The following is a 26,767-nucleotide window of genomic DNA, read 5'->3' on the forward strand; positions in this document are numbered from 1 at the left end:
TCTAAGCCCGTGGAAGCTGCCTTGAGTTTTCGAGAAGGGCAGGGCTTTGGAGTGATGGGGTCAAGGAGGAAGGGGTTTCCAGGGATTTCGAGGGTCGGCCGGACCCCACGGCCGCCTTACGGCCGCCGAACTCCCCCCAAATCTGACTCGGCCACGGCCACCCTTTCGGCCAATCACATCCAAAGTTTACCCAGCATGTGGGAGCCACCTGATGGGCCCACATGATCCTAACAAAAGCATCAATCGGCAAACTAGCAATTGACGGTAAAAACATAAGTGAGTGTATTTCAAAGCCGCTGCATTGTCGCCTGATTCTCGTCCGAGGCCTGGTTGATTTTGACGCGAGCACAACATTTTGTTTTCCACATTGCGGTTCCAGATACAGAGCGGTCGACACCCCGCAACTCCGCGCGATCGTCTCGCAATCATCTGCAGTCCTGCCTTTGCTGCCCTTCTCGCAGCATTGACATTCTCGGATCGGGGACTTCCTGCTGCTGACCTAGCTGGAAAAAAGACCGACACGATGTCGAAGCTCAACGACAGTGCACACGGAAATGACTTGGAGAGGAAGCCTTCAAAAGTTGAGGAGGGAGTGATCGGCAAGCACGGATCAACGTCTCCCCTGATCGAGATCACGCACAATGGTTTGTTCCATGCCAACTCGTAATGTCGGTGCCGACGGCTGCAATTTGCTCGTAAGAAGATGCTGATCACATGTCGGTGGATTATGGCGCTCAATGGCTTCAAGAAATGCTCACCGTGTTCACTAGCGAGTCCTGTTGTACAAGCTGTCGTAAGTGGGGTTCTGGCAACGCTTAGTGTGCCAATCCCTTGCTACCTGCAAAGTCAGAGAGTTTCCGACTGCAAAGCGGTATTCTTCATCCATGTACATTCCGTGATATCATTTGACGAGGCTTGAGGCTTGTAAATGCTCTTAAAAGTGCGATTCTTCTGCCGGTGTTCACAACTTCACTTGTGCCTTGCAGACAAGTGGTACCACGCTGGCGGCCACATTTGCACCATCATCGCAACACCAGCAGGTGAGCAAGAATCAGGATTGTTCTGTTTACCTGCGAGCTGTCATTTTTATGTCATGTGGGCCATCACCCTTGTTGCTACATCATCTTGAGGCCCCACATGCAGAAGAGTTGCCATCAATAACTTCCATCTGACAGAACATCATTTCTCAGCTTCTGCTGATTCTGTATATCACAGCTGAGTGTCATTGTGCTCTTTCACCTTTGCATCTCACCGCGGTGTGTTGCTTTGGAATGTGCTTGCTGATTTGAGGGGTATTCCAGTGATGTCCTCGTCACTAATATTACCTCAGAGTCTTGGTGACACATCCTGCACCCTGTGTAGAAAATTCTATTGTCTTGCCCTGCAGCATACGCGCCGCTACCCTTTGCCTTCGCGCACTTGGGCTGGGAGGCCGGAGTCATCTTTCTGCTGCTGGCCGGGTTAGTCACCTGGTACACATCCCTGCTGCTAGCTTCCCTGGACCGCCACGACGGCAAGCGTCACACGCGCTACTGCGACCTGGCAGGCTCCATCTACGGTACTTCCCCAACTCTTGAAGCTTTTTGAATTTGAATCTGAACCCATATCGCCTTTTGAATTTGATCTGATAGTCCAGACGTGGATGTTATACAGCCAGTTGATCAGCCCATTACCTCCGTCTCGGGGCAAACTAACAGCATGTCTTAAATACAGTCACCGTTTCCAAGGGATCTTGCTCAGGGAATAGCTTATGGCTCTGAGCTGTACTTTGTGCATTGTACATTGAGGCTTCTTTTGCAAGAGCTGTGATGGCTGACTGAGATGCAAATGTGCTGCAGGCAAGGGCGGCTACTGGTCGGTCATCTTCTTCCAGCAGCTGGCGTCCATTGGCAACAACCTGACCATCCAGATCGTGGCTGGCCAGTGCCTCAAGGTGAGAAGCTCTCCCCCTCTTGCTCTCTTGCCCCAATCCACATTTTTTATCTATGCCTTGGATGCACTGCTATGACAATGTGCACCCCACACTGTTCATGATGGTGTGTGTTGTTCTTGCACACCCACACAAAATCTTTCTGCTCCTGAATCAGTCAGGAAATAGACTTGGTATTCCTGCCAAACGGTCTGATCCCATTGCTCTCAGGAGGAATTGTTTGATCCACTCAACTTCATGTGTTCCTTCTGCCACGTGCGGGAAGCATGATTTGTAAATTGTGTGACAGCTGGCTGCGTGCTTAGGGGAAATTGTTTGAATCTCATGGGGGCACAACGCTTGATCCATAAGCGATGCTTGTCTCGCAGGCACTGTACCGCCTCTACCACCCGGAGTGTGAGCCAACCGGCGCCTGCGGAATCTCCCTGCAGGCCTGGATTGCAGTCTTCGGCGCCTCCCAGCTCATTCTGTCCCAGCTGCCAGACATCTCCTCCCTAAGGGAGATCAACCTCGTGTGCACCCTCTGCACCGTCTGCTTCGCTGTCGGCTGCCTGGCCATGTCAATCTACAACGGTGCGCCCTTTCTCTGCCTTGCCAACTTTGACCCTGCCAGTGGAACTGGTTGTCCAATAAGACATGTCTCGTTCCATGAGCCTGGATCTCCACAAAACATAGATACGTCTCCTATCTCTAATGAGCCTAGCAATCGAGTCTTGAATAATTGGGCGCGATGGGTCCTGAGGTGGTATGCTTGGTCCATTGTGAAATACGCTTGGTTCCCCTTAGGGATTCAGATTCTGTCGTCAGCTGCATGTGAGCATCAGTGTCCCTTGCTTGCTTTTATCTGCCACAGCTGCATGTCAGCAGGAACCCGCTGTTAACCCTGGGGAAGGCTATGCTTGTTGTGCTTGCTCCAGTGGCAATATGCTTTGCTAAGACAGAAGGCTGTCATGTACCATGATTCGAACAGCTGGAAGATGCTTGTAGGTGTTAATCAGCCTCCAGGAGATAACAGGAGAAGCAGTAGCGTGTGATGGGCGTTTGAGCTTTGAAGCTTTGCTGAACGTTGAGAGTGTGTTTGCAGGAAACACGCAGGTGGACCGTTCCACAGTCAGCTACGATGTGCAGGGAGATGCGAAGCCCAAGATCTTCAACATCATGTTCTCCCTGGGCATGTGAGCAACACCTTCTCTCTCATAGCTGCCTCGCTGCATTGCTGCTCCTCTGTTCACCTCCCTGTATTATTATTATTAATATTGTACGCTTTTCCTGCCAAAAGGCAAGGTACGTCCTGCAGACAAGCTGCAAATAAAGGCTGCCATAATCCTACCCCTCGATGGGCTTGCCAGATCCAAGCAAGACCCAATCAACCGTGGGCACGGTGCTCAGTAACTATTCCGCCCCCCGCCAGCCGGGGCCTCCCTGTATATCAGCGTGAAATAGCTTGTTCAAACACAGAAATAGCATCTGCAGAATAACACGCCGTTCGTGCCACTGAAACAAAGCAGAGATGTAAGCAAGGATACAGATGGCCAACAGATGACCGGATTCATCATGGCTATGTTTGAAGTGAACGTCCTGAGGAAAATTAGGCTCCTCTATTGTGTTCGTCTGCGCTAGGAAGTGCATCTTTGGTGTGCTGAAGAGTGAGGCGCTCAACAAGGCTGATGCTTGTTGTGTGCATTTCTGCAGCATTGCCTTTGCGTTCGGAGACACCATCCTGCCAGAGGTCCAGGCCACTGTTGGGGGTGACTCCAAGAAGGTGATGTACAAAGGAGTCAGCTGCGGCTACGCTATCCTGCTGTCATCCTACATGGTTGTCGCCATCGCCGGTGCGCTTCTGAAGTAATCTCCGTGGCACTGCTGAACTGAATATCTCGGGAATTAACACAGGAGTGCCTCATGTTGCGCCGTGTACAAGGGACCATCCGCACATATGTTTCAGGCGTATTTGCCATGCGCCTGATGAAGTGCAATACACAATCGAGTGATAGCCTGCCATGTGACTGTGCAGCCTAGGGGAGTCTCTTTAAATGACCTATTGCGAGTGCCATAAGTCAGGCACACATGCAAGCAAAGGATACAGATGACAAAGAAACGAATCGGCACTGTGTCTGCACGCAGGCTACTGGGCGTTCGGCTTTGATGTGTCGCCGTTCGTGGTGTTCTCCTTCAAGGAGCCCTCCGGCATGTTAGCAGCGCTGTACATCTTTGCCGTGCTGCAGATCATTGGCTGCTACCAGATCTATGCAAGGCCCACCTTTGGATTTGCCTACAACTACATGCTGAGGCCCTACGAGGGCGTCTGGTCATTCCACAACGTTCTGATGAGGGCCATTGTGACTACCATCTACATGGCCATCATCACCCTTATTGCTGCCATGATCCCCTTCTTCGGGTGAGTCACTCTTTTGGTATATCACCCTTGTCGCTGCCACGATTCCCTCCCTCTGTAGGTGGGTGTCTGCTGTGCACTGTGATCATTACCCTTATCGCTGCCATGATCCCCTTTGGGTGAGTCACTCTTTTTTATTCACCCTTTTTCTGCCACAATCCCATTCGGGTTTACTGTACCCTGCAATTATCTCCCTTCTCTTGCCAGGAACCTCGGTTGCGGGGTGTGGTTGGGGGATAACTGTATCAAGCTGAGCTGTCTGTAATTGATTGGTTTGAGCTCTTCTGGTGGCTTGAGCTTCTGTAGACTCAGAAGCATATGGCGGAGTTGCAGGGTTGTTACTGCCATGCTGTTCCTATGCTTGGAGCAGTGAATGCTGTGCCTACAGCTGTTGAGATTGCAGTGACGTCTGTTTCAGGGAGCTTGGCAGGCGTCAATAAGATAAGTGCATGCGCAGGGACTTTGTCGCGTTTGTGGGAGCTATCGGTTTCACCCCAATGGACTTCATTCTGCCGATCATCCTGTGGCAGAAAGTGGGCAAGCACTCGCTCATCGTCAGCATTGTCAACTGGTGCATCGTGGTCTTCTACAGCATCATTGCCATTGCAGGTGACTATTTCTTTTGAATTCAAATTCCTCCAATCCTGACTGTGCACAGTTTCTGGGGGTCAGCAAGTTGGGTTTGTGGGTTCTGGCTGTTTGCTGTCTGATGAGTGGTCCTGACAGCTCACACTTTCTACAAGTCAGCAAAGTTGGTTTTGTGGTTTCGGTGCTTGCCATCTGATGAATGGTCCTGACATCGCCCAGTTATACGAGTCAGCCAGTCGGGGTTTTGGTGCTTGGTGTCTGATGAATGCATGGCTGTCCATTCTGCTGTGCGGTGGCAGCGCGAGCCTCTCATGTGACCCCCGGAAGAAAAATGCATGAGAATAATAATAACAATGTATTACTGTTTTGCTCCGCTTACAGCTTCCTCTCTGGCTGCCTGCAGGCGCAATCGGATCCATCCAGGCCATCAATGCCGACCTTGCAAACTTTAACGTCTTTGCAGACCTGTTCTGAGACCTTCCACCGCGCTGATCTGACCCAACAAGTGCGAGATACCCGGCTACCAAGCAACTCACCCTGCAATAGACCCGCCCGTGCTGCTGAGATGCATGTGCTGATGTCAAATTTCAGGCGTGCTCTTTTTCACAGAATGCAGTCAGCAATTTTGCGTCCCAGGATGGCTGAAAGAATGATCAGAGGCCACATTCTATGATTTGAATGCAGCAGGGGGCTGTGGGTTTTCTGATGGCTGTGAAACTCTTGGTGTCAGCTGTGACACTCTGTGCAGATCTGTTGATGCAAGGGTGCTGAATTATTTTAGTGCAGCTGCAACTGCCGCAAGACAGCTCCGCAGATTTATGAGGGTGCCCGTGCATTAAATGAGCACACATGAGGCTCTGAAGTTCGTGCTATTTGGAATTTCAAGCGGCCCAGGGGCATTATTGGTGCGGGCTGAGAAAAGTCTGATTGCAGATTGATGAGTTGGTTTATTCCTGATATTTTTTTGGGAGGGTTTGCTCTTGAATGAAGGTTGCTCCGTGACGAGCTCCTATGTACAATGGTTGACTTGGGGTGTCACATTGGAGTTTTTACTACTCCTTGCGGGGAATAGCTTACTGGGATTGCATGATATTAATGAGCTTGCAGGAGTGCTGCAGCTTTCCATTTTGTGTGGGACACTGTCGCACGCAATTCTCGTCTGAGAAAGTGGCCTTGTCATTGCTGCATCCACAAATCGCTATTCCAAGTGTGCCTTGACAAGCTGTCCAAAGACATTGCTTGTTTGGCAACAGTTGGCAATTGCGACAATTTGCTGCAGAAGTATTTACCCTTTTAGGCGTGATAATCTGGTTTCACCACTTGCTGTGTCCAGTGTGACATGCCAACACATTTTTAACCACCATTATTTTTTATCCTTTTACAGGCATTGGAAAGAGCTCAAGATTATCATCATTTTGACCTGGCAACAGATTATGCCGGCACTGCCCGTGCTCTTGTGAGCACATCTGCAAAGTTCTCCGAGCATATGCATATGCGTACATGTCATGGCATTGCAAAAAGGCACAATCTTGCTGTTCGCAACCTCCCTTACTGAGATGTGCTGTGAAGCCATCTGTTGTTCTCAGACTGCAAGACTTGGGCTTGCACAACCAATCTGCTGCAGATCCAGTTCCCAGTTCCTGCTCATTACTCCTTCAGTGGATCGTTGCCCCTGCACCCATAAAACGGCGCAAAACATCAGCAACATCAGCCTCCTTGCGCAAGTGCACATGTGTAATGAATGTGCGGTGCAGAGCCACCTCGAAACGCAAGTTCCACTCGATATCTCGTGAGCGCATGAAGACCCATTCCCAGCACACCACATTGCTTGCAGTGCATACCATGTCCACTTGCCCACAAAAACAGACAAAGCCATAAACAGCAACGCACCTAACGCTCTGCATGCATTGAAACCAGCTGCATATTCACGTGATGCGCAGAAACGGCGGCTTCCTAGCAAATGTATGGATCTGGACGGCCCAACAAACTTACCAGTTCATGAGGGAGTAGCGCCATTTGGAGTGCTCCACATCATTCTTGGACGGCCCCTGCACGCCATGCCGGTGCACATAGCCGACCACCTTGCGCATGTGGCTGATGTCATCCTCGTCGCACTCATCCTCGCTCTTCTGCAGCAGCTCCACGATTCGCCTGCCTGACTGGTGCCCCACGCTCTCCCCTCCATCCTTGGACCATCCCACCCTGTTGCTGTCATCGGACTCCAGGAACTCCTGCCCGGCACGTCATTGAGCTATTACAGAAGTACAGGATATTTACTTTGGGGTAGTTGGTACTGTGTGCATGGGCCTCCTTCCAGCAATTTGCTAAGGAATCCTAAAGAAAGATTGGCAGGCTTTTGACGGCCCAAGTGTGAAGATGATGCCGGAATGCGTACCTGCAGCTCGTCGGGTGTCATGTTGACAACTTTCTTGAATTCTGCGATGGTGTCGTCGGGTGATGACTTCGTCATAATGCTCAGACGACCTGGTGCAACGCAGCAGTAATTGAGACCTCTATAAATTCCGATGATCGCGCCAGGGGATCCGTGCACATAACTCGAATGTCACATCTACAATCAATATGTAGGAAAAAGGGGCATACAAGCTCTTGACAGGCCTACAGAATGTCTGACCCACCGTGTCGGAAAAGGGGCGGACACGCGAAAGGGGGACAATATACACGACAAGCTGCTGCAGAGCTGGTTGTTGATAATGCCACGCGGTCGATCCTAGCTACTCCGAGATTATGAAGCATAGAGTTCAATAGCACTGAGAGAGTGGTGGACTTTTAGGACAAGTTGGCGTGGAGTTCGTATTTGGGAGGATTATTTTGATTACTGCCCCTCGCATCTGGGATTTGAGAGGGTTCAGCCCTGTGGAGGAATCTGCGATGGAAGGAATCTTTGCACTCCTGGGCTCTAGTCTCACATTCGATGGTCGCTATGATTCTGTTGCCATTCGTTGCTGCCTTGAATGTATGTGAGCCTCAGAACCACGAATGTGATATATCAAGAAAGCGGGAAATTGCCGACGCTTGATCCGGTACACCTTGGCGGGGCGAGAGGCAGCTTGAAAATAAAGCATCATGAAGTTCGGGAAGTTAATGCAGTCAAGGGCGGATGACTTGCGATCAACAGGACTGGGGGAGCATTTCCTCCGTTACAAAGCCCTGAAGAAGCAGCTCAAGCAGATACAGAAGTCTGAGACTGCTACAGGTGCGCGATGGGCTGCCTATAGAGATAAACTAGCGGTATTGAATTCACCTTTCTGACGCGCCTGGCTTGCCTATACAGATGAGAAAGAAATCGAACACGCGTTCCAGTCGCTGGAGCACGCTAGTTGTAACCTGGAAACGGGCGCAGAGCCGGCATATTCTCAACAACAACAGGTGCATCAGTGTGGCTATATCACTTTGTCTGAGGTGCATGTTGCAGTTGTGTAATGTGGAAGAGGTTCTTCGGTATCTTGTTATCGGTATGCCGAATATCGATAGATGTCTTAACAATGCTTGGCCTTGTGCAGAGCATCGTGGAGGGACTCACACCTGGGGAGCTATCTTTTATAGAGACGCTCAAAGAGGTGAGTGCTTTGGTCCAGTGTGCCGCCAACTGTTTTGCAGCTCGACGTCAGCAGAAACCTAGAACCATTTTCTGATCCTCATAAACCACACCCCACGGCTTGCAGGATCTCGACCAGTTCAACGACTTTTTCATAGAGAAGGAGGAGGAGTGCATCATCAGGACTCAGGCACTGGAGGAGCAGTTAGCGAAGGCTGACAAGGACGATGTTGGCTTCCTGGGCAGGCTGCGCAGCGCCTTTGTGGATTTGCATGGTGAGAGACCATAGACATGCATGTTATGACTGTCACACTATGAAGTGGAGCCGCTATTCTCTGTATGTGCAGGAGCATAGACAACAAGCTTTCAATGATCTTGTGGGAACACTCGTGTCTGTCTGTGACCGCAGGCGAGATGGTGCTGCTTTTGCATTGGAGCATGCTGAACTACGCGGGGGTCGTCAAAATACTGAAGAAGCATGGTGAGATCTGGCTGTACTTCTGTGGAATTGCATCCACAATGTCCGGATTTCTGGATCGTGCGTCTCTCAAGTGTCTGACAGTGGTGTGCTGGTTGTGTTGCAGACAAACAGTCCGGTGTGATTCTCCGGGCGCCCTTCTTGGCAAATGTGCTGCAGCAGGTGCTTCTAGCGCTGTAGAAATTTTTAGGCAAAGTTGTCAATGTGCACTACCGCCATCTGCCCGGTTTTACCATGCTGGAAGAGGAAGGATTTAGTAATTTTTGCTGAGACTATATCTGTGTGTGTGCTGCAGCCATTCTACTCCACTGATCGCATCACTCAGCTGGTGAAGGATGTTGAGCAGCACCTTGAAACGCTTCTCATTGACGAGCACGGAGCCTCTCTGAACGGTGCAAGCTCCTGACTCCAGCAAATGCCCTGTGCCCCGTCCTGGTGGTGCCACTTTTCCAAAAGCCTGTCTGCTTTTTTGTTTATCCTTCTACCTGTGGTTGATTGCTTGTATGGACGATGGGGAGTGTGCGTCTGTGCAGATGCGGAAAGGAATGCTGACGGCGCGGACGCGAGCCCATCTGGCAAGGACAGGTCTTTGGGAGAGATCAGGCTGGTCAAGTGCGCCTTTATTCCTGTGATGCTGAAGTTACTGGACATGTCCCCGACCTCCCTGTGTACTAGCACCAGCAGTGCAGTGCAGATTTGTGTGGATCCCACACAGGATCCTCTGTTCCATCCACGCTTGAGATTCTGCAAGAATAGGGTGACACAAAACATGATGCCTTATGCCAAGAGAGAAAAGACATGAAAACAGAGCAAGCCACCAGATGTGATAATGCAAATTTGAATTTTGTTGCATCACCTGAACAGGCGCACCCAGGCGGCGCTGGACATGTGGAGGGAGATGGGCGACAAGGCTTCTACGCCGTCAACCGTTGTCAGGACAACAAAGGCGGCGAAAAAGGGAGCAGATGACAGGCCCAGTGCTCTCTCAGAAGCCTCCGAGGAAAGCCTCGCTAAGGCCGCTGCAGCCCCAGCCGCGGCAGCCACTGTCGCCGCCAAATGAGCCGCTGTGCCAAACATGCACATGCAAACCGGCGGCCAATACTGGGATGGCTCTCACTGGAAATGCTGACGCTACAATCTTGAGGGGCTCAGGGGACTCCTAATCAGCTAATTTTGAAGCCCCTGAGGGGCTCTTCGTCAGGGAGAGTGAAGAAGAGCTCTTACTCACAGTCACCTTGCTTTTGCAAAGAGGATTGAGATGATTGGGTTGCGAGAATTGGAGGAAAGCAAGACCGAGACAAGGATGAGTGGCGCTGAATGGCGCAGGCTATGCCCTCCAGATGAGAGGCGACCCATTTCATCGATTTGTGAGACCGCCCATCTTGTCATAATTGGGTGAAATGCTGATGTTGGACGCTCTTTCTACAGAGATCTTCTTTGCTGAATTGCGTAGTGTGTCTTTCTGTTGGGATCAGGAGGGATGCAACGGGGTTCGTGGGGGACAGATGATGGGATGACGGTGTGCAAGATTGCTGCAGGGATTGCAAATTGCTGATTGTGCCTCTTCGCTGTAAAGGGCATGCCTTGATCACCTAGCATGCATATCGCGGCGGGGGGTTTGACAAGGGCCGCACGGTGTGCAGAGCGCTGACTTTTCTCTATTTTCTCTCCCTTCTGGAACATGACGCCCTGTGGATTCGCTCAAAGCTATCTTTCAGTGTGGGAGCCTGAAATCGAAGCCTCGCTGAGCAGCTAGCTTCTTTCGAGCGAAAGAAGCTTGACAGAGGCTAGCAGTCCACTATCAAGGGCTGATTTTCCGGTGGGGGACTCTGTATGGGATCCTGCAAAGAGAAGTGGCCTTTACTAGCTGACTTTGTATCGGTAACACGTCGAGTAGATTATGTATTTTTTAGTGCATGCTCTTTTTCGGATTAAAAGCTGTTTGCGCTCTCTCGGCCTCTAGACAGAAGTGTTTCGTGTGCTTGTGCATGTAAATCAGTGCCGTAATTTTGCAAACAAAGACTTTGTGTAGGTGGCTGCCGAGTCCTTGCATTACCTCTTTAGATATCAATTGATTGCCGTTTGCACAGTCTCTTGGAGAGACAATTGGTTAGTGTGTCAGCCTGGCCTTGACCATTACAATTGTTTCTGATTCTTAGCGCAGCTGCAGCTGTGTCGGTTCCCCTGTAGCACTTGGCAGATTGGTGGTTCCATGCGCAATAATCGTTTACCAGCCGACACTTGTTCGGTCACCTTTACAGTCATCACGACTGAGTCATGGGAGTGCATATTCGGCCTTTCAGATGCTCAAGTGCCTGACACTGGAGTGACAGCAGCGCAGCTAGCTCTGCGATTGAATGCACTTTTCTCTATGATACAACCACTGGCATGCACAGGCGCTCGTTGATTGTGCTGGATAGCAGCATCGTTTGTTATGTTTCCATTTATACTCTGTAAGCACTTATGTTCCACGGTCAATACCCAATAAGAAGCAGATACAGTTAGACCTCCTAGCATGATACACCTGCAGCACAACAGCGTCCTTCTGGGCTAGACGTCACAAACTCAGTTCACTGTCTTACACATGCACGTCATTTATCAGCATACGTTTGGTGCGGCCCCTCCTTATGATCATCGGCGCTTGTGGCGGGCCTTGCTCTTGAAGCCATGCACGCCGGCGCCGTGCCTCTTGGCCTTGTTCTTCTGCGCCTTGGACAGACCACTCTTTGGCGGCTTGATCTTGCCGCTGCGGCCGCCGCCCGGATACACACTAGCCCTGGCCGGCACCTTCGGCTCAGCACCCTCCTCACTGGCACCCCTGCACACGATGCAGCCAACAGAGGTCACAAAGGGCCCATGTCCAGCAATGGCCATCAAAATTAAACTTCGTCCACTTCGATTGACGAAATGCACCATCAAACGAGCTTTGGGGAGGCGCCTTTCCTCAGTAGAACATCAAGCGTCCAGCCAGACTGGGCCAGCCACAAAGGCATTCGAGCTATGCTCGATGGAACAGAGATTTGCTGCAGGGAGTGACTTGAGCGCAAGTCATACAGCGGAAGCTGAGAGGTGGTGCGCACGTCTTGGTGCTCTTTTTCTTCTTCTGCTTCTTGGTCTTGACGGCGGCCACGGCGGCCACGGCGGCCTTCCCGGCGCGCTGGCCGGTCATGCCTTCCTGCCGCAGCTGGCTCTCCCGGCTCTTCGCCGCGCGCACCTTCCCGGCCACGCCCTCCGTCTCCTACACATCACACATCACACATCACAGTCAGCAAGTCTGGTGGACCAAGCACTGTCACCTTCCTATGAATCAGTAAAGTCTTGTCTGAGTCCTAAGGCACACAGATGACTTCCTCTAGGCAGCGCATGTTGCCTCTCTTTGTCTGCTCCTTTAAAAAAGGTCCTGGAACCCGGCATTTACTTATGTATCCCCCCCCCCCATGCAGTCACAAGTCACTGCACTTGCAGCATGGCACTGATGAATGGAAGTACTGCCAGGCAGACATTGCTGGGGGCCAGCGCACCTCCACGAGCTTGTTGCGCTTGCGCCGCTGCTCGGCGGCCGCCTCCGCCTCGCCGCGCTTGCGTTTCCGCTCCTCGCGTTCCTTCCCCTTTTTGGCTGCCTTACCCTTTCTGTCCCCTCCGCCCTCTGGCTCGCCCAGCTCCCCTGCCCTTGCCCTGGCAGCCCATGAGAACACTGTCAACATCCCGAGAGAAAGCATGATGAAGCAACTGCACAAACTCTCAATCCCTCACTGAACCAACCTGCCAAGCCACTCCAGCGGAAGGGGCTTGACCCTCGACCTGGGACAAGGCATGCATGGATCTGCATAAAGAGCAGTGCTGCTACAGGCCTCCTCTGTGGACAACCCCTTGTGGATAATGCATGGTTTCGACGGGGAGTCCTGCTCATCAAAACACATATTTCGGCAGTGATCCTGCTCATCAAATGAATGCAAAGCAAGGAGTGGGCAGCTGTGGAGAGGGCAGACCTGTCTACAGACGCAACCTTCTCCTTGGCAGTCTGGAACCAGGTGCGCGGCGGCCGAGCGGCGATCTCGGCCTCGTGCGCCACCATGTTCTCAGCCTTCTGTGCCTCCATCTCCGCCTTTCGCAGCTCCATCTCCTCACGCTCCGCCTGCACGTGGGGCATACTGCATCAGCCTTTCAAGTCCCCTGACATGTTCCTCCCCAGGGGGTGCTAAAAGCTACTAAGCAGCATGATGAACTGCCGGTGTTCCCCCTGTGCCCCCTGTCCTGCATGCCACCCTCGTACCAAATCTGCATGGTATTGCCCCTTCTCTCCTGAAAGATCTCTGGCTAAAAGTCCTGAGTCACTATCCTGCCCTGGGTGTGCTCAAAAACACTTTGCCCTCAACGAGAACTTCCAAACACTTCGAGAAGGTGCAGCTTTAAACAAGCATTGCAAGCTGCAGACACCCGGCAAGACAGTGAGCTGGGCACAGAAGCAAGGATGCTCACCAGGTCGATGCGAGCGATGTCTCTGCCCAGGGAATGGATGCGCTGGGTCCACTGCGCAACAATCTCCGGCTGCACGGAGCGGATCAGCAGCTTGGCTCCCGTCTTCTTCACAACCTGCATGCACATGCACAGAACTTTGAGACCACTGAGCGCACAGGGGAGCTTGCTTGCTTGTCAAAATATGACACACTCTCTATTCATGCGGCCTCTTTGGAGGCAATCTGGGCACAAGGAGCAGGAAGTCAGGCATCACTGCGCAGGTCCATGCAAGCAGTATCTTCCCTTCTTTCAGGATCACGCAAGTTGATTCTGATCTCTGAGCACTCACGTCCTTCAGGAGAGAGCGCGTGGAGTCGTCGGCAAAGGTGACGGCACGGCCGGCGCGGCCGGCGCGCGCGGTGCGGCCGATGCGGTGCAGGTAGGCAGACAGGGCCGGGGGCGCGTCGTAGTTTATCACCGCATCCACCCCCAGAATGTCCAGCCCTCGCGCCGCCACATCAGTCGCCAGCAGGAACGCCGCCTCGCCCTGCTTCCCAGAAACACAACCAGTCAGCTGTCCAGTCAGCACCCGCACAGCTGCAGCTGCAGTGAGGTCAGCTGGAACGGTAGACTTCACATGAACATAGATTGCATTACAGGACCAATAAGCTTCATTTAGAAAACACAAAATATAGCAAGAGTGTGCACAGGAGGTGGCAGCGCCAGAGGCATGGGGAGGGCTTCTGAATTGAGTTGTGGGAATGGGCACCTTTCTGAACTTTTCCAGGGATTCCAGGCGGGCGGCCTGCGTCATGTTACCATGCAGCTCAGCGGCTGGCGGCAACCCCGCCAGGCCGAACAGGATCTTGGCCCTGTGGGCACTGTGCTTGGTGCTGAAGAACACTATGGTCCGCCCCAATCTGCACATGACACGAAACCTATCAAACCGTGCTCCAAAGCACAGTTGCTCTTCCACCTGATATAGACACAGCTGCTACAACGCCCCAAGCCGCTTGCAGGGGAAAGCAATCTTGACAAGTGCATGTTCGACATCAGCTCCAATGCTTTGGAGGTGGCTGGCGTGTCCTGCTTGCCATTAAAAAACAGTGGGTCATGCTAACTGCTCAAACAAGACAGAGCTGAAGCCCATTTGTTGAACAGCGTAATTTGGCTTCCTGGTAGGTTTAGAGGTTGAAATACTAAACATCTGTCCGGACAACAGATCAGAGACAAGAAGGCCGCAGAAAGGAAAAATAAGAGCACCTGAAGGAGCGCGCGCACAGGGCGAGCAGCGTTCCCTCTCTAGCGGCTGGCCCGGCCGCCCCCTTGAACCGCACAATCTCTTGAGTCAACGACCGCGGCGCCGCGCCGGCCGCGTCAGCCGCCAGCCGCACCGGCCGCTGCAGCGACAGCGCCGCCAGATCGCGCACCTCCTCCGTCATTGTCGCGCTGAACAGCAGCGTCTGGCGCTTGCGCGGCGTCAGCCGCAGCACCTCCTTGATCTGCGCATTGCAGACCACAAGTGTTGAGAGCACGGTTAAATATTGAGACTGCAAGACAAGATGTGACCGCACCAACCTCGAGGCCAAATAATGGGACCAACGGAGCACCTGCTTCCCCATTACTAGAGTTGCAAATTTGCAGACTTCTGAGCTAAGCATGCTCAGTCTTGCAGGTGGCATATGGCAACAATGCCCCACATCTGACTCCGGATATCATGCAGTGCTGAAGTAATAACACACAGTTTTTAGCTGCGAGGTGTTGTCCGCTGCGCACTCAAGCACTTCAACAGGCGCACTGAGCAGCACACCTCTTCTGAGAAACCCATCTGCAGCAGCCGGTCGGCCTCGTCCAGGACCAGTGCTTGCAGGTCCTCCAATCCCACTGACTGGGTGTTGCGCAAATGATCGATTAGCCGTCCCTGTATGCATGCAGAGCTCTGTCAGCTAAAAAACCCAAAATCATGATGTTTGCTGTCAGGAGGGAGTAGGATGTGAATGCAACGATGTGACACGTGTGCAAAGGACAGCACATCATGGGAAGATGTACCATCCGCAAAATCCGTGCCTGCTTCAATCTTGCGCCAGGTTTTAAACTAGCCAGGAGACAGATCCTGGCAGGTAGGTAAATCCGGCGCAAACACTATTGGCAGTGTGCAGTCCCTGCAAGTCAATCATGCTTGTGTGCACTCCATTGGGAAGCTTGTGTAAAAGGGCGGGAAGGGGGGAAGCAAGCCCACCGGAGTGGCAACGACGACTTCAGGAGAGGTACGCAGCGTGGCAGACTGCACTTGGAGAGAGAGGCCGCCCACAACCAGCGCAATCCGGATGTCCGTGAACTGCGCCAAATTGGTGATCATGCTGTGCACCTGCGCCGCGCACATGAAGCCAGGATGAAGTGGGGCTATTCACAAAGCTATTATGGTGCTTAGTAACGATGCATACAGATGCGCCCCTGCTTTCCAGCTGACTGGTATGCGCTGCCAGAACTGACAGGAGATTGGTGATGTGACCATGCCTGTGACACAGAGCTATTTCGTGGCTCAGCAACAAAAACTTCTGATCATGGCTTTGAATTGCGGGCTCTGTACCTGGACGGCCAGCTCGCGCGTGGGAGTGAGTACCAGACCATAGGTGGCCGCAATCCTCCGATTCCTGAATAGCAACCGCTCCAGGAGAGGCAGTGCAAACGCTGCAGTCTTTCCAGACCCTGCAACGAAATTCATGCATACTTAGCTATCAATAGGCACTGTGGTGAGGCGGACGGCCTGGTAAGGACACAAACCAAAGTAAGAGGACAAGTGCATATCTGTGAGAGCTGATAGTTAGGATGAGATATCACCTGTGATGGCACTGCCACAAATGTCTCGCCCCGCCAGTGCCAGAGGGATGCAAGCTGCCTGAGCATCAAAAAATCATGTTTACGATAAAGCAAGGATCACTTTTCGTCTATGATTGGATTGCATGGATGGCACTGGTGCATGCTAGGGCATCAGTCTTGGACAAAGCTACGTCGGTCACTGCTTTGCAGCTGCCGAAGGGGAATCGCTTGCCTCATCATTTGCCAGCACCACATAAGAAAAACCATGATGACCAATATTTTATGAAGCCCACTTGCAAGCAGCAAGATGAGGAAAACCAGGCCAGCCCACAAAATCTTCCCACAACATAACACATAAAGAATCGTGTAAAGATATATGGGTGATTATGTGACCGGCACCTGGATTGGGGTGGGGTTGATGTAGCCCAGAGCAGTGCAGGCCTTGAGCAGGGGGCGAGACAGGTGCAGGTCGCTGAAGGCACTGGCGCTGAACTTAGTGCCGTCTGGGGTCTGCGCATAGAACTCAGCCCTGCGCACGCCGCTGGCCGGGCCAGCTTCCCCGTGGCTCCTGCGCCGCTGCTCCTGCTGTGCTTCTGCCTCCTCGTCCATTTCATCGTCATCTTCCGATGTCCCTTCCTCCTCTTCCTCATCATCTGCAGTGCATCAGATATTGATATGTCATTGACCAACCAATATAGTGCTTTTGAAAGGCCAACACTTGAAAGGCCAAGACAAGTTGCAAAGCTCTCCAACACAGACACATGTACACAGGAACTGTGCAGCAGCCAGCATCTGTGCTCATGAAGGGGGAAACGTGCAAGTGACCCACCCTCGCTGCTTTCTTCCTCATCTACATCAGCCATCACTGCACTCCTGCCATTTGCCTGCGGTTGTGCGCTTGGCACATCCTCGGCGTCGCTCTCACTTTCTTCTATCTGCTGCTCCTCCTGCTCATCGGACTCTTCAGCATCATCATCATCATCATCTGCCTCTGGCAAATCCTCCTCTTCGCTGTCAATGTCAACTGCGTCCTCATCTGCCACATCGCTGTCATCATCGTCTATTTCGCCAGGCAGAGGCGCATCCTCATCATCGCTGACCTCTTCATCTGACTCATCAGAGTCCTTGCTCTCTGAGTGTGCCTCAGGTCTGCCGTTTGAGCCCTTCCCAGGAGCGGCCCTTCCTGACGGCTGCAAATACACAACCGAGGACATTTGTGAGTTTATGAAACTGTCATCAATACTCCACAACAGAGAGAGTTGCATCCAGCACATGCCAAAGGGGGTCAGTACTAGGGAGACTGGACAAGGACGTTGCAGGGACATGGACAGCACCTTGCCATCAGGTCTCGCTCTCTGCTCCTTACTTTTCAGGTGCTGTGCAATCTTGTGATCGATGCTAGTGGTCTTATCATTCTCCCTTTCTTTGCGGGCCTCCTTGAGTGCACCTGCGGTAGAAGGGAGTAAATCTCGAGACTGCCCACGATCAGATCCGCATGAACAAAAGATTTGGATGGAACTCGAGGAATAATGGCATTGAGATCCCCATCTGGCGGCTGGGTCGGCTGAACAGTCAGATTAGGAGGTGGCTAGAGTACTCACTGCTGAATTCCCAGGCTGCCTGTGTTGGGCCTTCCGCAGGACCACCAAAATCGAAGGAAAAGTCTGGATTGAAATCCGATACCATTATGATCGTGCCCTTGCAGAAATTGTACCCCTCGGAAACAGGACTCCGAAAGAAAGTATACTAACTATTGTTAAGCTGCGCCGTATCTCTCAACATTGTGAAGTCGATAATATACATCACTTGCAAATACTTGAGACCGTTCATCAGGTCTTCGTTTCCTTCAATGTGGGAAATTATCCAGCACCTAGCCGTCGTCCTCCCAAAATGACATGGAACGCCGTCCAACATCGTGGATGGAAAGAGGCAACATTTCCAGTGAAGAACTGGGCTGGCTCGCTGTCTGTGCATTGCCTCGTTGCTGGTCAAGAACAACTCGGAGCAGTGATGTTTAGGAGGAAACAGCTTTTCATGCAAGAAAGGGCTATGGAAGATTGGCAAATCTTGGGGTCTTAATAAGAACTTGTTCAAAGCTTGCAGTGTAGCGGTGTAAGTCCGTCTTGCAGCCATGGCGCAGTCAATAGAGCGCAGCTGCACCATGCTGGTGCACTTTGACAAACCCTCCTCAGCCACAGAGATCAAGGAGGCCCTGGAAGGCAACGACCCGCATGCAAAGATTCAGGCCATGCAAAAAGCAATCATGATGTTGTTGAATGGGGAGCAATTGCCAGCGCTCTTCATCACAATTATCCGATATGTGCTGCCTTCGGAGGACCACACCATTCAGAAGCTTCTTCTTCTCTATCTGGTGCGTGATCGCTTCATCACCCAGCTAAATATATATAAATCACGGGTATCGAAAGATCCTTTCCTCAACATATTTTGTTTTCTTATACAGGAAACCATAGAGAAGACAGATGCGTCAGGAAAGCTTCTTCCCGAGATGGTAGGATTGTCAATACTCCACCCCTGGCTGCATTCGCCTGCACCCTGGTCTTGATACACTGTTGCTCTTTTCTTATAATTTACCGCATGCAGAAGTCGTAAACCAGTTGGAGGCAACGTTGACTGAGTCTGAGCCTTCTTGTGCAGATCCTGATTTGCCAGAACCTGAGAAACAACCTGCAGCATCCCAACGAATACATTCGGGGGGTGACGCTGCGTTTCTTGTGCCGAATCCGGGAAGAAGAAATCCTGGAGCCTTTGATACCCTCAATTCTCGCATGCTTAGAGCACAGGCATTCTTATGTGCGCCGCAACGCAGTCCTGGCTATCAACGCCCTCTACAAGCTTCCCAAGGGCGAGCTGCTCCTTGTGGATGCTCCTGAGCTCATAGAAAAGGTAAATTTGTTAGTGGATGCAGCGCTGATTGGCAGAGCTCTTTTGTGTCAATGTGACTGGAATTCCTGCTACGAAATACTCCCGTTGCTCAAAAACTATTTGCACCTGCGCCACAGGTGCTGCAGTCAGAGCAGGATCTTTCCACAAAGCGGAATGCCTTCCAAATGCTCTGCAACCATGCCCAGCCCCTTGCAGTCAACTACCTACTCTCCCAGGTGACTATCTGTTTCACCACCTTGCGCATTTTTTTTGCATCTGTTCCAGCCCTCACTCCTCAAGCAGAAACCTGCGCTGTGTGCGCAACATATCAGCAATTTAGAAATTCCCGTCTTGTAGTAATTCGGGGTTGCTGCTGATAGAACCGCTGCTGCATGCATGGCTGAGTGGTCGAAAGTGAAGGCATGTGGCGGTCTACTGATCCTGCATCCTTGCTGCGCAGGTGGACAATGTGGCGCACTGGGGAGACATCCTGCAGATGGCAGTGCTGGAGCTCATCCGCAAGGTGTGCCGCAGCAACCCCAACGAGAAGGGCAAGTACATCAAGATCATCCTGGCGCTGCTGCAGAGCACCAGCAGCGCAGTGGTGTACGAGTGCGCTGTCACGCTCGTGTCGCTGTCCAACGCGCCCTCCGCCATCAAGGCCGCCGCCAACTGCTACTGCCAGATGCTCGTCAGCCAGAGCGACAACAATGTCAAGCTCATCGTGCTCGACCGCCTGCAGGTCACCCCCTTTCTTCTCCACGTCACTCTTTAAAGTCTCCAGTGGGCACTTGTCTGCTGCCTTCCTGCAAGATTAGACCACTGTTAGTTTCATAAAGATGATGACATGTTGTTGTGCATGTCATGACATTGCGACAGTGATGCTGTGCAAGGCTGCAAGTATGACAGCTCCTGCATGGGTGGAAGCTAGACATTCATGTTCAGAAGCGGGCAAAGGTTGTCTGATGGGGAGCCATACTAAGACAGTGACGTGACTACAGCAGGCATCTGAAAAGAATCGGGGTGGCGCTGTGCAGGAGCTCAAGGAGCGGCACAGGAGTGTGATGCAGGCGATGCTTATGGATGTGCTGCGCGCGCTGGCCACGCCCAACATGGATATCCGCAAGAAGACCCTCGACATCGCCCTGGACCTCATCACCCAGCAAAACATCGACGAGGTGGGTGCTCCCGTTTCTCTGCGTATCTCACAAGCCTCTTCAATACCCCTCTCTGTTCATAGCATGACTTCCCTGAAGCGGAGTAGGGGTTTTGAGGGTCACTCGCATTGATGAAGGGATGTTTAGGATGTACAATAAATACCCATTTCTCAGGTTTTGTGGTCAATAGAGCCAGGAAATGAAGTGTAATGGGTGGTGGCAAATGGTGCCCAAGGCTGCGTGTTCTCATTAGCCTGCCAATAAGCTCCTCTGTAGAAATCATGCAAGTGAAGTTTACCTGGTTCCCTGCTTCCTTGGTCAACATAGCCACGAGAGAGAATTGGGGTTTCCTGCTTTAATATCTGTGTTGGTGGGTGGCAGGTGGTAATGGTGCTGAAGAAGGAGGTGATGAAGACCCAGAACAAGGATCTGGAGAAGGGCGCAGAGTACCGCCACTTGCTGGTGCACGCCATTCACGAGTGCGCCGCCAACTTCCCAGACATCGCCGCCAACGTCATCCACCTCCTCATGGACTTCCTGGGCGACACCAACTCCTCCTCAGCCCTCGATGTGGTGCGCTGTCCCTCCCCCTTGCTCTGTCCAAATCCTGGTGTCTGCCAAGTGCTTCAAGAAAGCAAGCGCGGTGAGAGCTGCACCACACTATAGTCCATGTCAGACTCCACAGATGGGTGGAATCCGCTTGAAGTGCTCGTCTTTTGAAGAAGCTTGTGCTTCTGGTCTCTATGGTGGGCTTGCGTGGTCCTGGGAAGGGTGTAAGGGCTTGCCTGAAGCACATTTCCTGTTCAGATGATGGAGTTTTTTTTTTATTGAAGAGCCCGTGGCTTTGCAAGCGGTGAAGTACCTGGTGAAATGGTGGAAGCTTGTGCCCATGAGAAGGGCATGAAGCTGTGCCTGGCTTGGCGGTCCTTGCAGATGGTGAAGCTGCTGGGCTGGACGTCTGTTCCTTGCGGGTGGTGGAGCTTCTGGCCAATGGTAATAACTGAGTGGTCCTGAGATCCGGTGTGAAGCAGTGCTTGACCGGCGGCTGTGGGGCGGCAGGTGTTCTTTGTGCGGGAGATCATGGAGACCAACCCGAAGCTGCGGCCGACGATCCTCGAGCGCCTGATCGACACCTTTTCGCAGATCCGCTCCTCGCGCGTCTGCTCCTGTGCGCTCTGGATCCTCTCCGAGTACTCCACCTCCGTGGAAGACATCCACGCCGCCCTCGAGGTGCGCCCTTCGGTACCAGCAATGATTGATCTGGTACAGTGCTGTCAAGCGGGGCGCAGGAAACAATCGTGCTGAGACATTTGCCTCAGTCAGCAAAAACACCAGGTTGTCAATGGTGTAGGTACATGTCCTCGGCCGCAGCCACTGTGGTTTGCTAGGGAAGAGTCTCGCAAGGCTTTTGCAAGTGGCCCTTGAATTGCTTTATGGCCTGTAGTGACTGACCCATATCACCGCACTATGCCAGGCAGCAACCCTGCATGGAACGCAAAGCCTTCGAGTCAAGGCTGCGTACCATGATTTCACTATCAATCAGTCTTCTCAGCGCCTGGCACAATTAACACGGATTCTGTCTGTGTTCTTGCATTCAGAATTGCCTGCTTTCATATTTGATATTGCTGCTGTTACACACAGGTTATCCGCAGCGGACTGGGCTCAATGCCGTTTATTAAAGACAAGGATGAGAAGGATGATGCGGAGGAAGTGGAGGATGTGCCTGCCCCTGCCATGCCTGCCTCAAACAGGCCAGCTGTGCTGCCGGATGGCTCCTATGCCACGCAGGTAAGCATGTGTTGCAGCCCTGTGTTGGCAAAACCCCAGTGCTGACGGTTGCTGTCATGTTGACTCTTGGCTCGCCTGGAAGGTCTCTTGACAACTCGGGTTTGGATCAGAGGAGATGTGCCCAGGCAAAAGCACCTAGCCATCCGTCTGGAGGCATCTGTTTGCTCAATATAGATATATTCGGCACAAACAGCATAGCTTTGCTGGCTTGAAAAGGCTATTGCATTCTTCTATGCCTGAGCTGTCCCCAGACACAGAACAAATGAATATTTTACTGAGCCACCTGCTATGGGCATGTACAGACGGCGCTGGCGGACACGTTTGCGCTGCCGGCGTCCATGGCGGCCAATGCGCCCAACCTGCGCACGCTTCTGCTCAGCGGAGACTTCTTCCTCGGCGGTGTCGTCGCAGGTGTGATCCCCTAATGTTCTCCCTAGCCGTGCCCAGAGTGCAGATGCGCACCGGCTCCCAATTACTGCAGACCCCTGAGCCAAGCCTCTCCCTGGACTCTCTTTGTTGGTTATCTACCAGTCGTTCTCACTGATTTCCGATGAGTTTTGAAACCCAAAAGATTTCCAAGCTCGTGGAGATCAATGAGAATGGCTTGGAGCACCTGAATGAGACCTTGTTGGAAGCCTTGTCAGAAGACGGATGCCAATACCGGTGAGGGTTGATGTATGGGGTGTGCGCGCAGGCACGCTGACAAAGCTGCTGCTGCGGCTGCGGCAGCTGCAGGGGCAGACTTCGTACCGGATGGCGGCAGAGGCGATGCTCTTTGTGGCGGCCATCTTGCGGCTGGGCGAGTCCCCCCAGATGGCCCACCCCATCGACGCCGACTCCATGGACCGCATGGTCACCTGCCTCCAGGCGCGTTCCCTCCTCCTATCTCCCACCTCCTTTCCTCAATTCCTTTCCCCTCTTGTCTAGATAACACATCAAACTTTGTGGGTATGCAAAAGCGATTTATACTCCTTCAATTGTGAGAGAAAATTCTTTGTAGTCTATTTATGAGTGATAGCCTGTGCGCTTCAAGTCTGAATACTGGACCACTGTGGCGTTGCATATATCTGGCAGTCGACCCTCAGATTTGGAGTCATAAAGAGAGCCCTGTCCCTGTCATACTGGAGGGAGATGGCACTTGGGCGCGGATGGGGCTGTGGGAGGTTGGGGTGTTTTGCACAAGTGAACTCAGGAGGGTATTTGAGGGTGTGGGTGTAAGTCAGGTGCTGGCGGGGAAGCTGGACGGCAAAGAGGAGGAGAAGGTGTGGCTGGACGCGTGCAACTCGTCCTTCGCGGCCATGATCAAGGACAAGCAGACCCGCGAGGCCGAGGAGGCCAAGGCCACGGTACCCTCCCATCCTTGCTACAAGCCTCGATCCTCCTTCACATGTGCATACCCCAAATGACATGCCACACAGCAGCGGGTCTCGTGGGCATGTCCACTGGAAGAGCAGATGCCATGAGTGGCTACATGGGAGATGTGGTGTCTGAAGTTGGAGGGGCTGGTCAGTGGAGTGTGCTGGGTGTTGGGGCGGGGCCTTCTCCGTGCGTCAAAGAAATTGAATATTCAGCAAAAAGAAAAGGACAAAATGACAAAGGCCCTGAACATGATTTAAAGGAGGAGTGTGTGGCTGGCGGCAGGACAAGCAGGCGATGGCGCAGCCGGATGAGCTGATAGACTTCCATCACCTGAAGTCGCGGCGGGGCATGAGCCAGCTGGAGCTGGAGGACGAGGTGGCCACCGACCTGCAGAAGGCCACCGGCCTCGTCGACACCCACACCACCGACTCCTCCCACCTCAACCGCGTCCTCCAGCTCACCGGTGCGCCCTGTCAAGAAAGCCGGCCTCCACACATGCATGCCATGCCGGCCAGCAAAGCGTCCTGCCGCTCCAGCCTCATATGTGTTGCCTGTATGCTCTCTTGCCGCATGCAGCATCTTGAAAATCAAGCTTTGGAAAGCAAGCTGGTGAATTGGGCTCCTGTTACGTGTCTGTGTGCGAGGGGTGCATTGCCTCCAATGTGGCGGGCTGAGGGGAACCTCTTGGATGTCCGATTTCTCGTTCCACAGGACCCTTAGATTTTTCTTTTCTTTACACTGGCATGTCCCCCCGCATAGAAGCAACAACAAAATAATATTTGTGCCTTGTTCTGTGCAGGGCTGGCTGACCCGGTGTACGCAGAGGCGTATGTGACGGTGCACCAGTACGACATCGTGCTGGACGTGACGGTGATTAACCGCACGGGGGACACGCTGCAGAACCTGTGCCTGGAGCTGGCCACCATGGGCGACCTCAAGCTCGTTGAGCGGCCCCAGAACTACACCCTCTCCCCGGGCGCCACCCAGACCATCAGGTCCGGCGCCTGCTGTCACTGTTTCCTAAGCGAACAGTGCCCCTTGAGGGCATACGAGCTTTGTCATCATCTAGGCAATGCATGGCCATGCAGCCACTGCAAGTGGCCATCGCATGCTTGCTTGCAGTTGCCAGGGGCAGCCAGTTGCATCCTTTGTGCACCCCACCCATCATTCCTGAATCGAATGCATGTTTCCAACATTGCATTATGCTCATACACGCACTGATGGCCCGTACCTGTACAGTCTAATAAAGAAAGCTTCCTGCATCTTTGAGCTCAAAAGTGCTGCGCGGGTTGTACCAGGGCGAACATCAAGGTGTCGTCGACCGAGACGGGCGCCATCTTTGGGAACATCGTGTACGAGTCCACAGGGTACTCGGAGCGCAGCGTGGTGGTCCTGAACGACATCCACATCGACATCATGGACTACATCTCGCCCGCCTCCTGCCCCGATGTCCAGTTCCGCTCCATGTGGGCCGAGTTCGAATGGGAGAACAAGGTACGCGCTCCTCTGCATGCCTTCCCCTCACACGTTCCTCTGCTTCCTATGCAAACACACATTGGGCCTTTGCAAGGCTTCCTCTGCTGTCTTGCCAGCCCTCTCTAGCGTTCGCAGATAACCTCAGGGGTGCGGCCTATGCTGTGATCCAGAGGAGCCCTGCAAGAGATAGCTTTGGGATCAACAATCCCTTCTTGATAACCAGTCAAGCGAGAATGCAGGACATGAAGGCAGTGCTAGTGGTGGCCAGGAAGGGCTGCCTTACTGTGTGAATGAAAGTGCATAGACAGTGCATAACTCTAATCATGAATAGCATAATGCAATTGAAAGGCGCTGCTGACAGGATACTGGCTGCGCAGGTGGCCATCAACACGACGATCACGGACGTGAACGAGTTCCTGAACCACATCGTGACGAGCACCAACATGAAGTGCCTCACGCCGCCGTCCGCGCTGTCCGGCAGCTGCGGCTTCCTGGCCGCCAACCTTTACGCCAAGAGTGTGTTTGGCGAGGACGCTCTGGTCAACCTCAGCGTAGAGAAGGGCGCCGATGGCAAGCTCTCCGGCTACATCCGCATCAGGTCCGCCGCTCCCTCCATTGATGGAGCAACCGTTGGACCTTTTTGGCCCACAGCCTCGTAGACATGATAAGGTGCAGCATGCCTGTTGGCCAGTATGCGTGTGTGCGCGCTCATGAGAAAAACTAGAGTTGAACAATGACTATCACACCCTAGGAAGCATGCCAGTACTCCAGGAGCCCGTGGGCAAACATGGGAGACTTTGGATTGGAAAGCTGTCCTAGGAAGCATGCCTGTGTTTTAGGAGCCCATGTGCGTACACGGGAGATTGTGGATTCTTACATCCTAGGACACCCTTTATGTCACAGCCTGTCGCTGGCCTGCCGCATGTGGCATACCTGTTTAGTAAGGCTTTGCTTGGTCCTTGTGCTCTGTCTTCTCAACGATGGAGCCATGCACACTGAAACAGGTATAAACACATGGTTTGGAGGATATCTGTCTCTGGTTGGAACAAAGGTGTGTGTTGCGTTATTGAAAGTCGTCTCAAGGTATTGCCGTGCCGCGCAGGTCGAAGACACAGGGCATTGCTCTCTCGCTCGGCGACAAGCTCATCCTGAAGCAGAAGGGGTGAAAGTTGCCCGCAGTGATCCTGGGCAGACTTGGCGTTAACTTTTTTAGGGTATCCTGGGAGATGTGGCACTTTGTAGAAGGGCTGTGATGAGGCAGGTATTCTGGTGGGGTGCAGATTCACACTTTGAAGCATTGCCGAATATTCGATTGCCGAATATTCGAATGCCGGCACGCCCAATTGGCCGGCCCACAATTCTCATCATGATGTGGTGGCCCTCAGGCCTATGTCGCAGTAGGTAAAAGCAGGTGCTGGGTCACAAGACTTCTTGTAACTTTACATTTATTGAGCTCTAACCAGAAACTCGGGAAGAAAAAAATGGGGAAGCTGCATGGCAAAGAAGGGAAGCTTAATTAAGAGGGAACGCCCGAGGACTGTCCTGATCTCAAGTTCCGACTCGGCAAGTTCCGGAACAGAGAATGATTTTTCCTTAAACAGGTTTGAAGAGTAAACAGTGTAAATTAAGTGTTAAATAAAACAGAATGCTTTAGGAGAGCATGGTGTACTGATTTTGCAAAAGGTGGATCAGAGAATTCCGCAACTTGGAAATATGCAAGCCCACCTTAGTTGCAATGGTGTCCGGAATGCACCAGCATCCTGCTCATATTCCGTGTTACCTTTGACAAGAACCAAGGATTTGCCAAGCGGATCGCATGCAGCACACAGCTTGCAAGTACGCAAGCAGCAGCCACTGCGGTTGCAAGTCAGAGTCTCAG

The 26,767-nt window shown here is 52.6% G+C and overlaps 6 protein-coding genes across 6 annotated transcripts; 3 read left to right on the forward strand and 3 right to left on the reverse strand.

Annotated features, from left to right (window-relative positions):
- Window positions 1-197: 197 nt before the first annotated feature.
- COCSUDRAFT_29311 (hypothetical protein) lies at window positions 198-6,285 on the forward strand. The gene is made up of 10 exons (XM_005647165.1): window positions 198-644; window positions 987-1,040; window positions 1,388-1,558; window positions 1,839-1,933; window positions 2,299-2,503; window positions 3,015-3,105; window positions 3,623-3,762; window positions 4,055-4,328; window positions 4,783-4,934; window positions 5,317-6,285. The coding sequence occupies exons 1-10, from the start codon at window positions 524-526 to the stop codon at window positions 5,385-5,387; spliced, it is 1,374 nt and encodes a 457-aa protein (XP_005647222.1). The 5' UTR covers window positions 198-523; the 3' UTR covers window positions 5,388-6,285.
- Window positions 6,286-6,560: 275 nt separating this feature from the next.
- COCSUDRAFT_42326 (putative DNA-binding protein) lies at window positions 6,561-7,383 on the reverse strand (the record flags this gene model as incomplete). Its single annotated transcript, XM_005647166.1, has 3 exons — window positions 6,561-6,585; window positions 6,906-7,144; window positions 7,309-7,383. 3 exons carry the CDS (start codon window positions 7,381-7,383, stop codon window positions 6,561-6,563), a joined length of 339 nt encoding a protein of 112 aa, XP_005647223.1.
- A 1,033-nt stretch (window positions 7,384-8,416) lies between these two features.
- Window positions 8,417-10,007, forward strand: COCSUDRAFT_63820 (hypothetical protein; the record flags this gene model as incomplete). The annotated part of the gene is made up of 7 exons (XM_005647167.1): window positions 8,417-8,491; window positions 8,597-8,744; window positions 8,879-8,950; window positions 9,054-9,109; window positions 9,243-9,339; window positions 9,481-9,559; window positions 9,812-10,007. 7 exons carry the CDS (start codon window positions 8,417-8,419, stop codon window positions 10,005-10,007), a joined length of 723 nt encoding a protein of 240 aa, XP_005647224.1.
- COCSUDRAFT_33362 (hypothetical protein) lies at window positions 9,966-11,150 on the reverse strand. Its single transcript, XM_005647168.1, has one exon. It carries the CDS (start codon window positions 10,334-10,336, stop codon window positions 10,178-10,180), a length of 159 nt encoding a protein of 52 aa, XP_005647225.1. The 5' UTR covers window positions 10,337-11,150; the 3' UTR covers window positions 9,966-10,177.
- Window positions 11,151-12,644: 1,494 nt separating this feature from the next.
- COCSUDRAFT_16341 (DEAD-domain-containing protein) lies at window positions 12,645-17,439 on the reverse strand (the record flags this gene model as incomplete). Its single annotated transcript, XM_005647169.1, has 11 exons — window positions 12,645-13,082; window positions 13,427-13,540; window positions 13,755-13,952; window positions 14,175-14,325; window positions 14,669-14,907; window positions 15,216-15,326; window positions 15,645-15,773; window positions 15,996-16,114; window positions 16,247-16,304; window positions 16,625-16,747; window positions 17,131-17,439. 11 exons carry the CDS (start codon window positions 17,437-17,439, stop codon window positions 12,645-12,647), a joined length of 1,989 nt encoding a protein of 662 aa, XP_005647226.1.
- Window positions 17,440-18,356: 917 nt separating this feature from the next.
- COCSUDRAFT_23947 (coatomer subunit beta) lies at window positions 18,357-26,340 on the forward strand (the record flags this gene model as incomplete). Its single annotated transcript, XM_005647170.1, has 17 exons — window positions 18,357-18,596; window positions 18,687-18,734; window positions 18,881-19,129; window positions 19,246-19,344; window positions 19,569-19,850; window positions 20,146-20,286; window positions 20,647-20,838; window positions 21,325-21,495; window positions 21,907-22,053; window positions 22,356-22,464; window positions 22,748-22,924; window positions 23,305-23,399; window positions 23,695-23,875; window positions 24,212-24,407; window positions 24,711-24,906; window positions 25,266-25,486; window positions 25,991-26,340. The coding sequence occupies 17 exons, from the start codon at window positions 18,357-18,359 to the stop codon at window positions 26,052-26,054; spliced, it is 2,808 nt and encodes a 935-aa protein (XP_005647227.1). The 3' UTR covers window positions 26,055-26,340.
- Window positions 26,341-26,767: the final 427 nt, after the last annotated feature.

The sequence above is a fragment of the Coccomyxa subellipsoidea genome, assembly GCF_000258705.1.
Source record: "Coccomyxa subellipsoidea C-169, whole genome shotgun sequence".
In the NCBI taxonomy this organism is placed as follows: Eukaryota; Viridiplantae; Chlorophyta; class Trebouxiophyceae; family Coccomyxaceae; genus Coccomyxa; species Coccomyxa subellipsoidea.

What these genes read in the sequence shown, in the direction of transcription:
- COCSUDRAFT_29311 (XM_005647165.1), top strand. Translation starts at nt 524, where the DNA reads ATGTCGAAGCTCAACGACAGTGCACACGGAAATGACTTGGAGAGGAAG. An exon ending in CCTGGCAGGCTCCATCTACG is followed by an intron (nt 1,559 to 1,838) that starts GTACTTCCCCAA and finishes AATGTGCTGCAG; the next exon opens with GCAAGGGCGGCTACTGGTCG. An exon ending in TGGCTGGCCAGTGCCTCAAG is followed by an intron (nt 1,934 to 2,298) that starts GTGAGAAGCTCT and finishes CTTGTCTCGCAG; the next exon opens with GCACTGTACCGCCTCTACCA.
- COCSUDRAFT_33362 (XM_005647168.1), bottom strand. Translation starts at nt 10,336, where the DNA reads ATGACAAGATGGGCGGTCTCACAAATCGATGAAATGGGTCGCCTCTCA.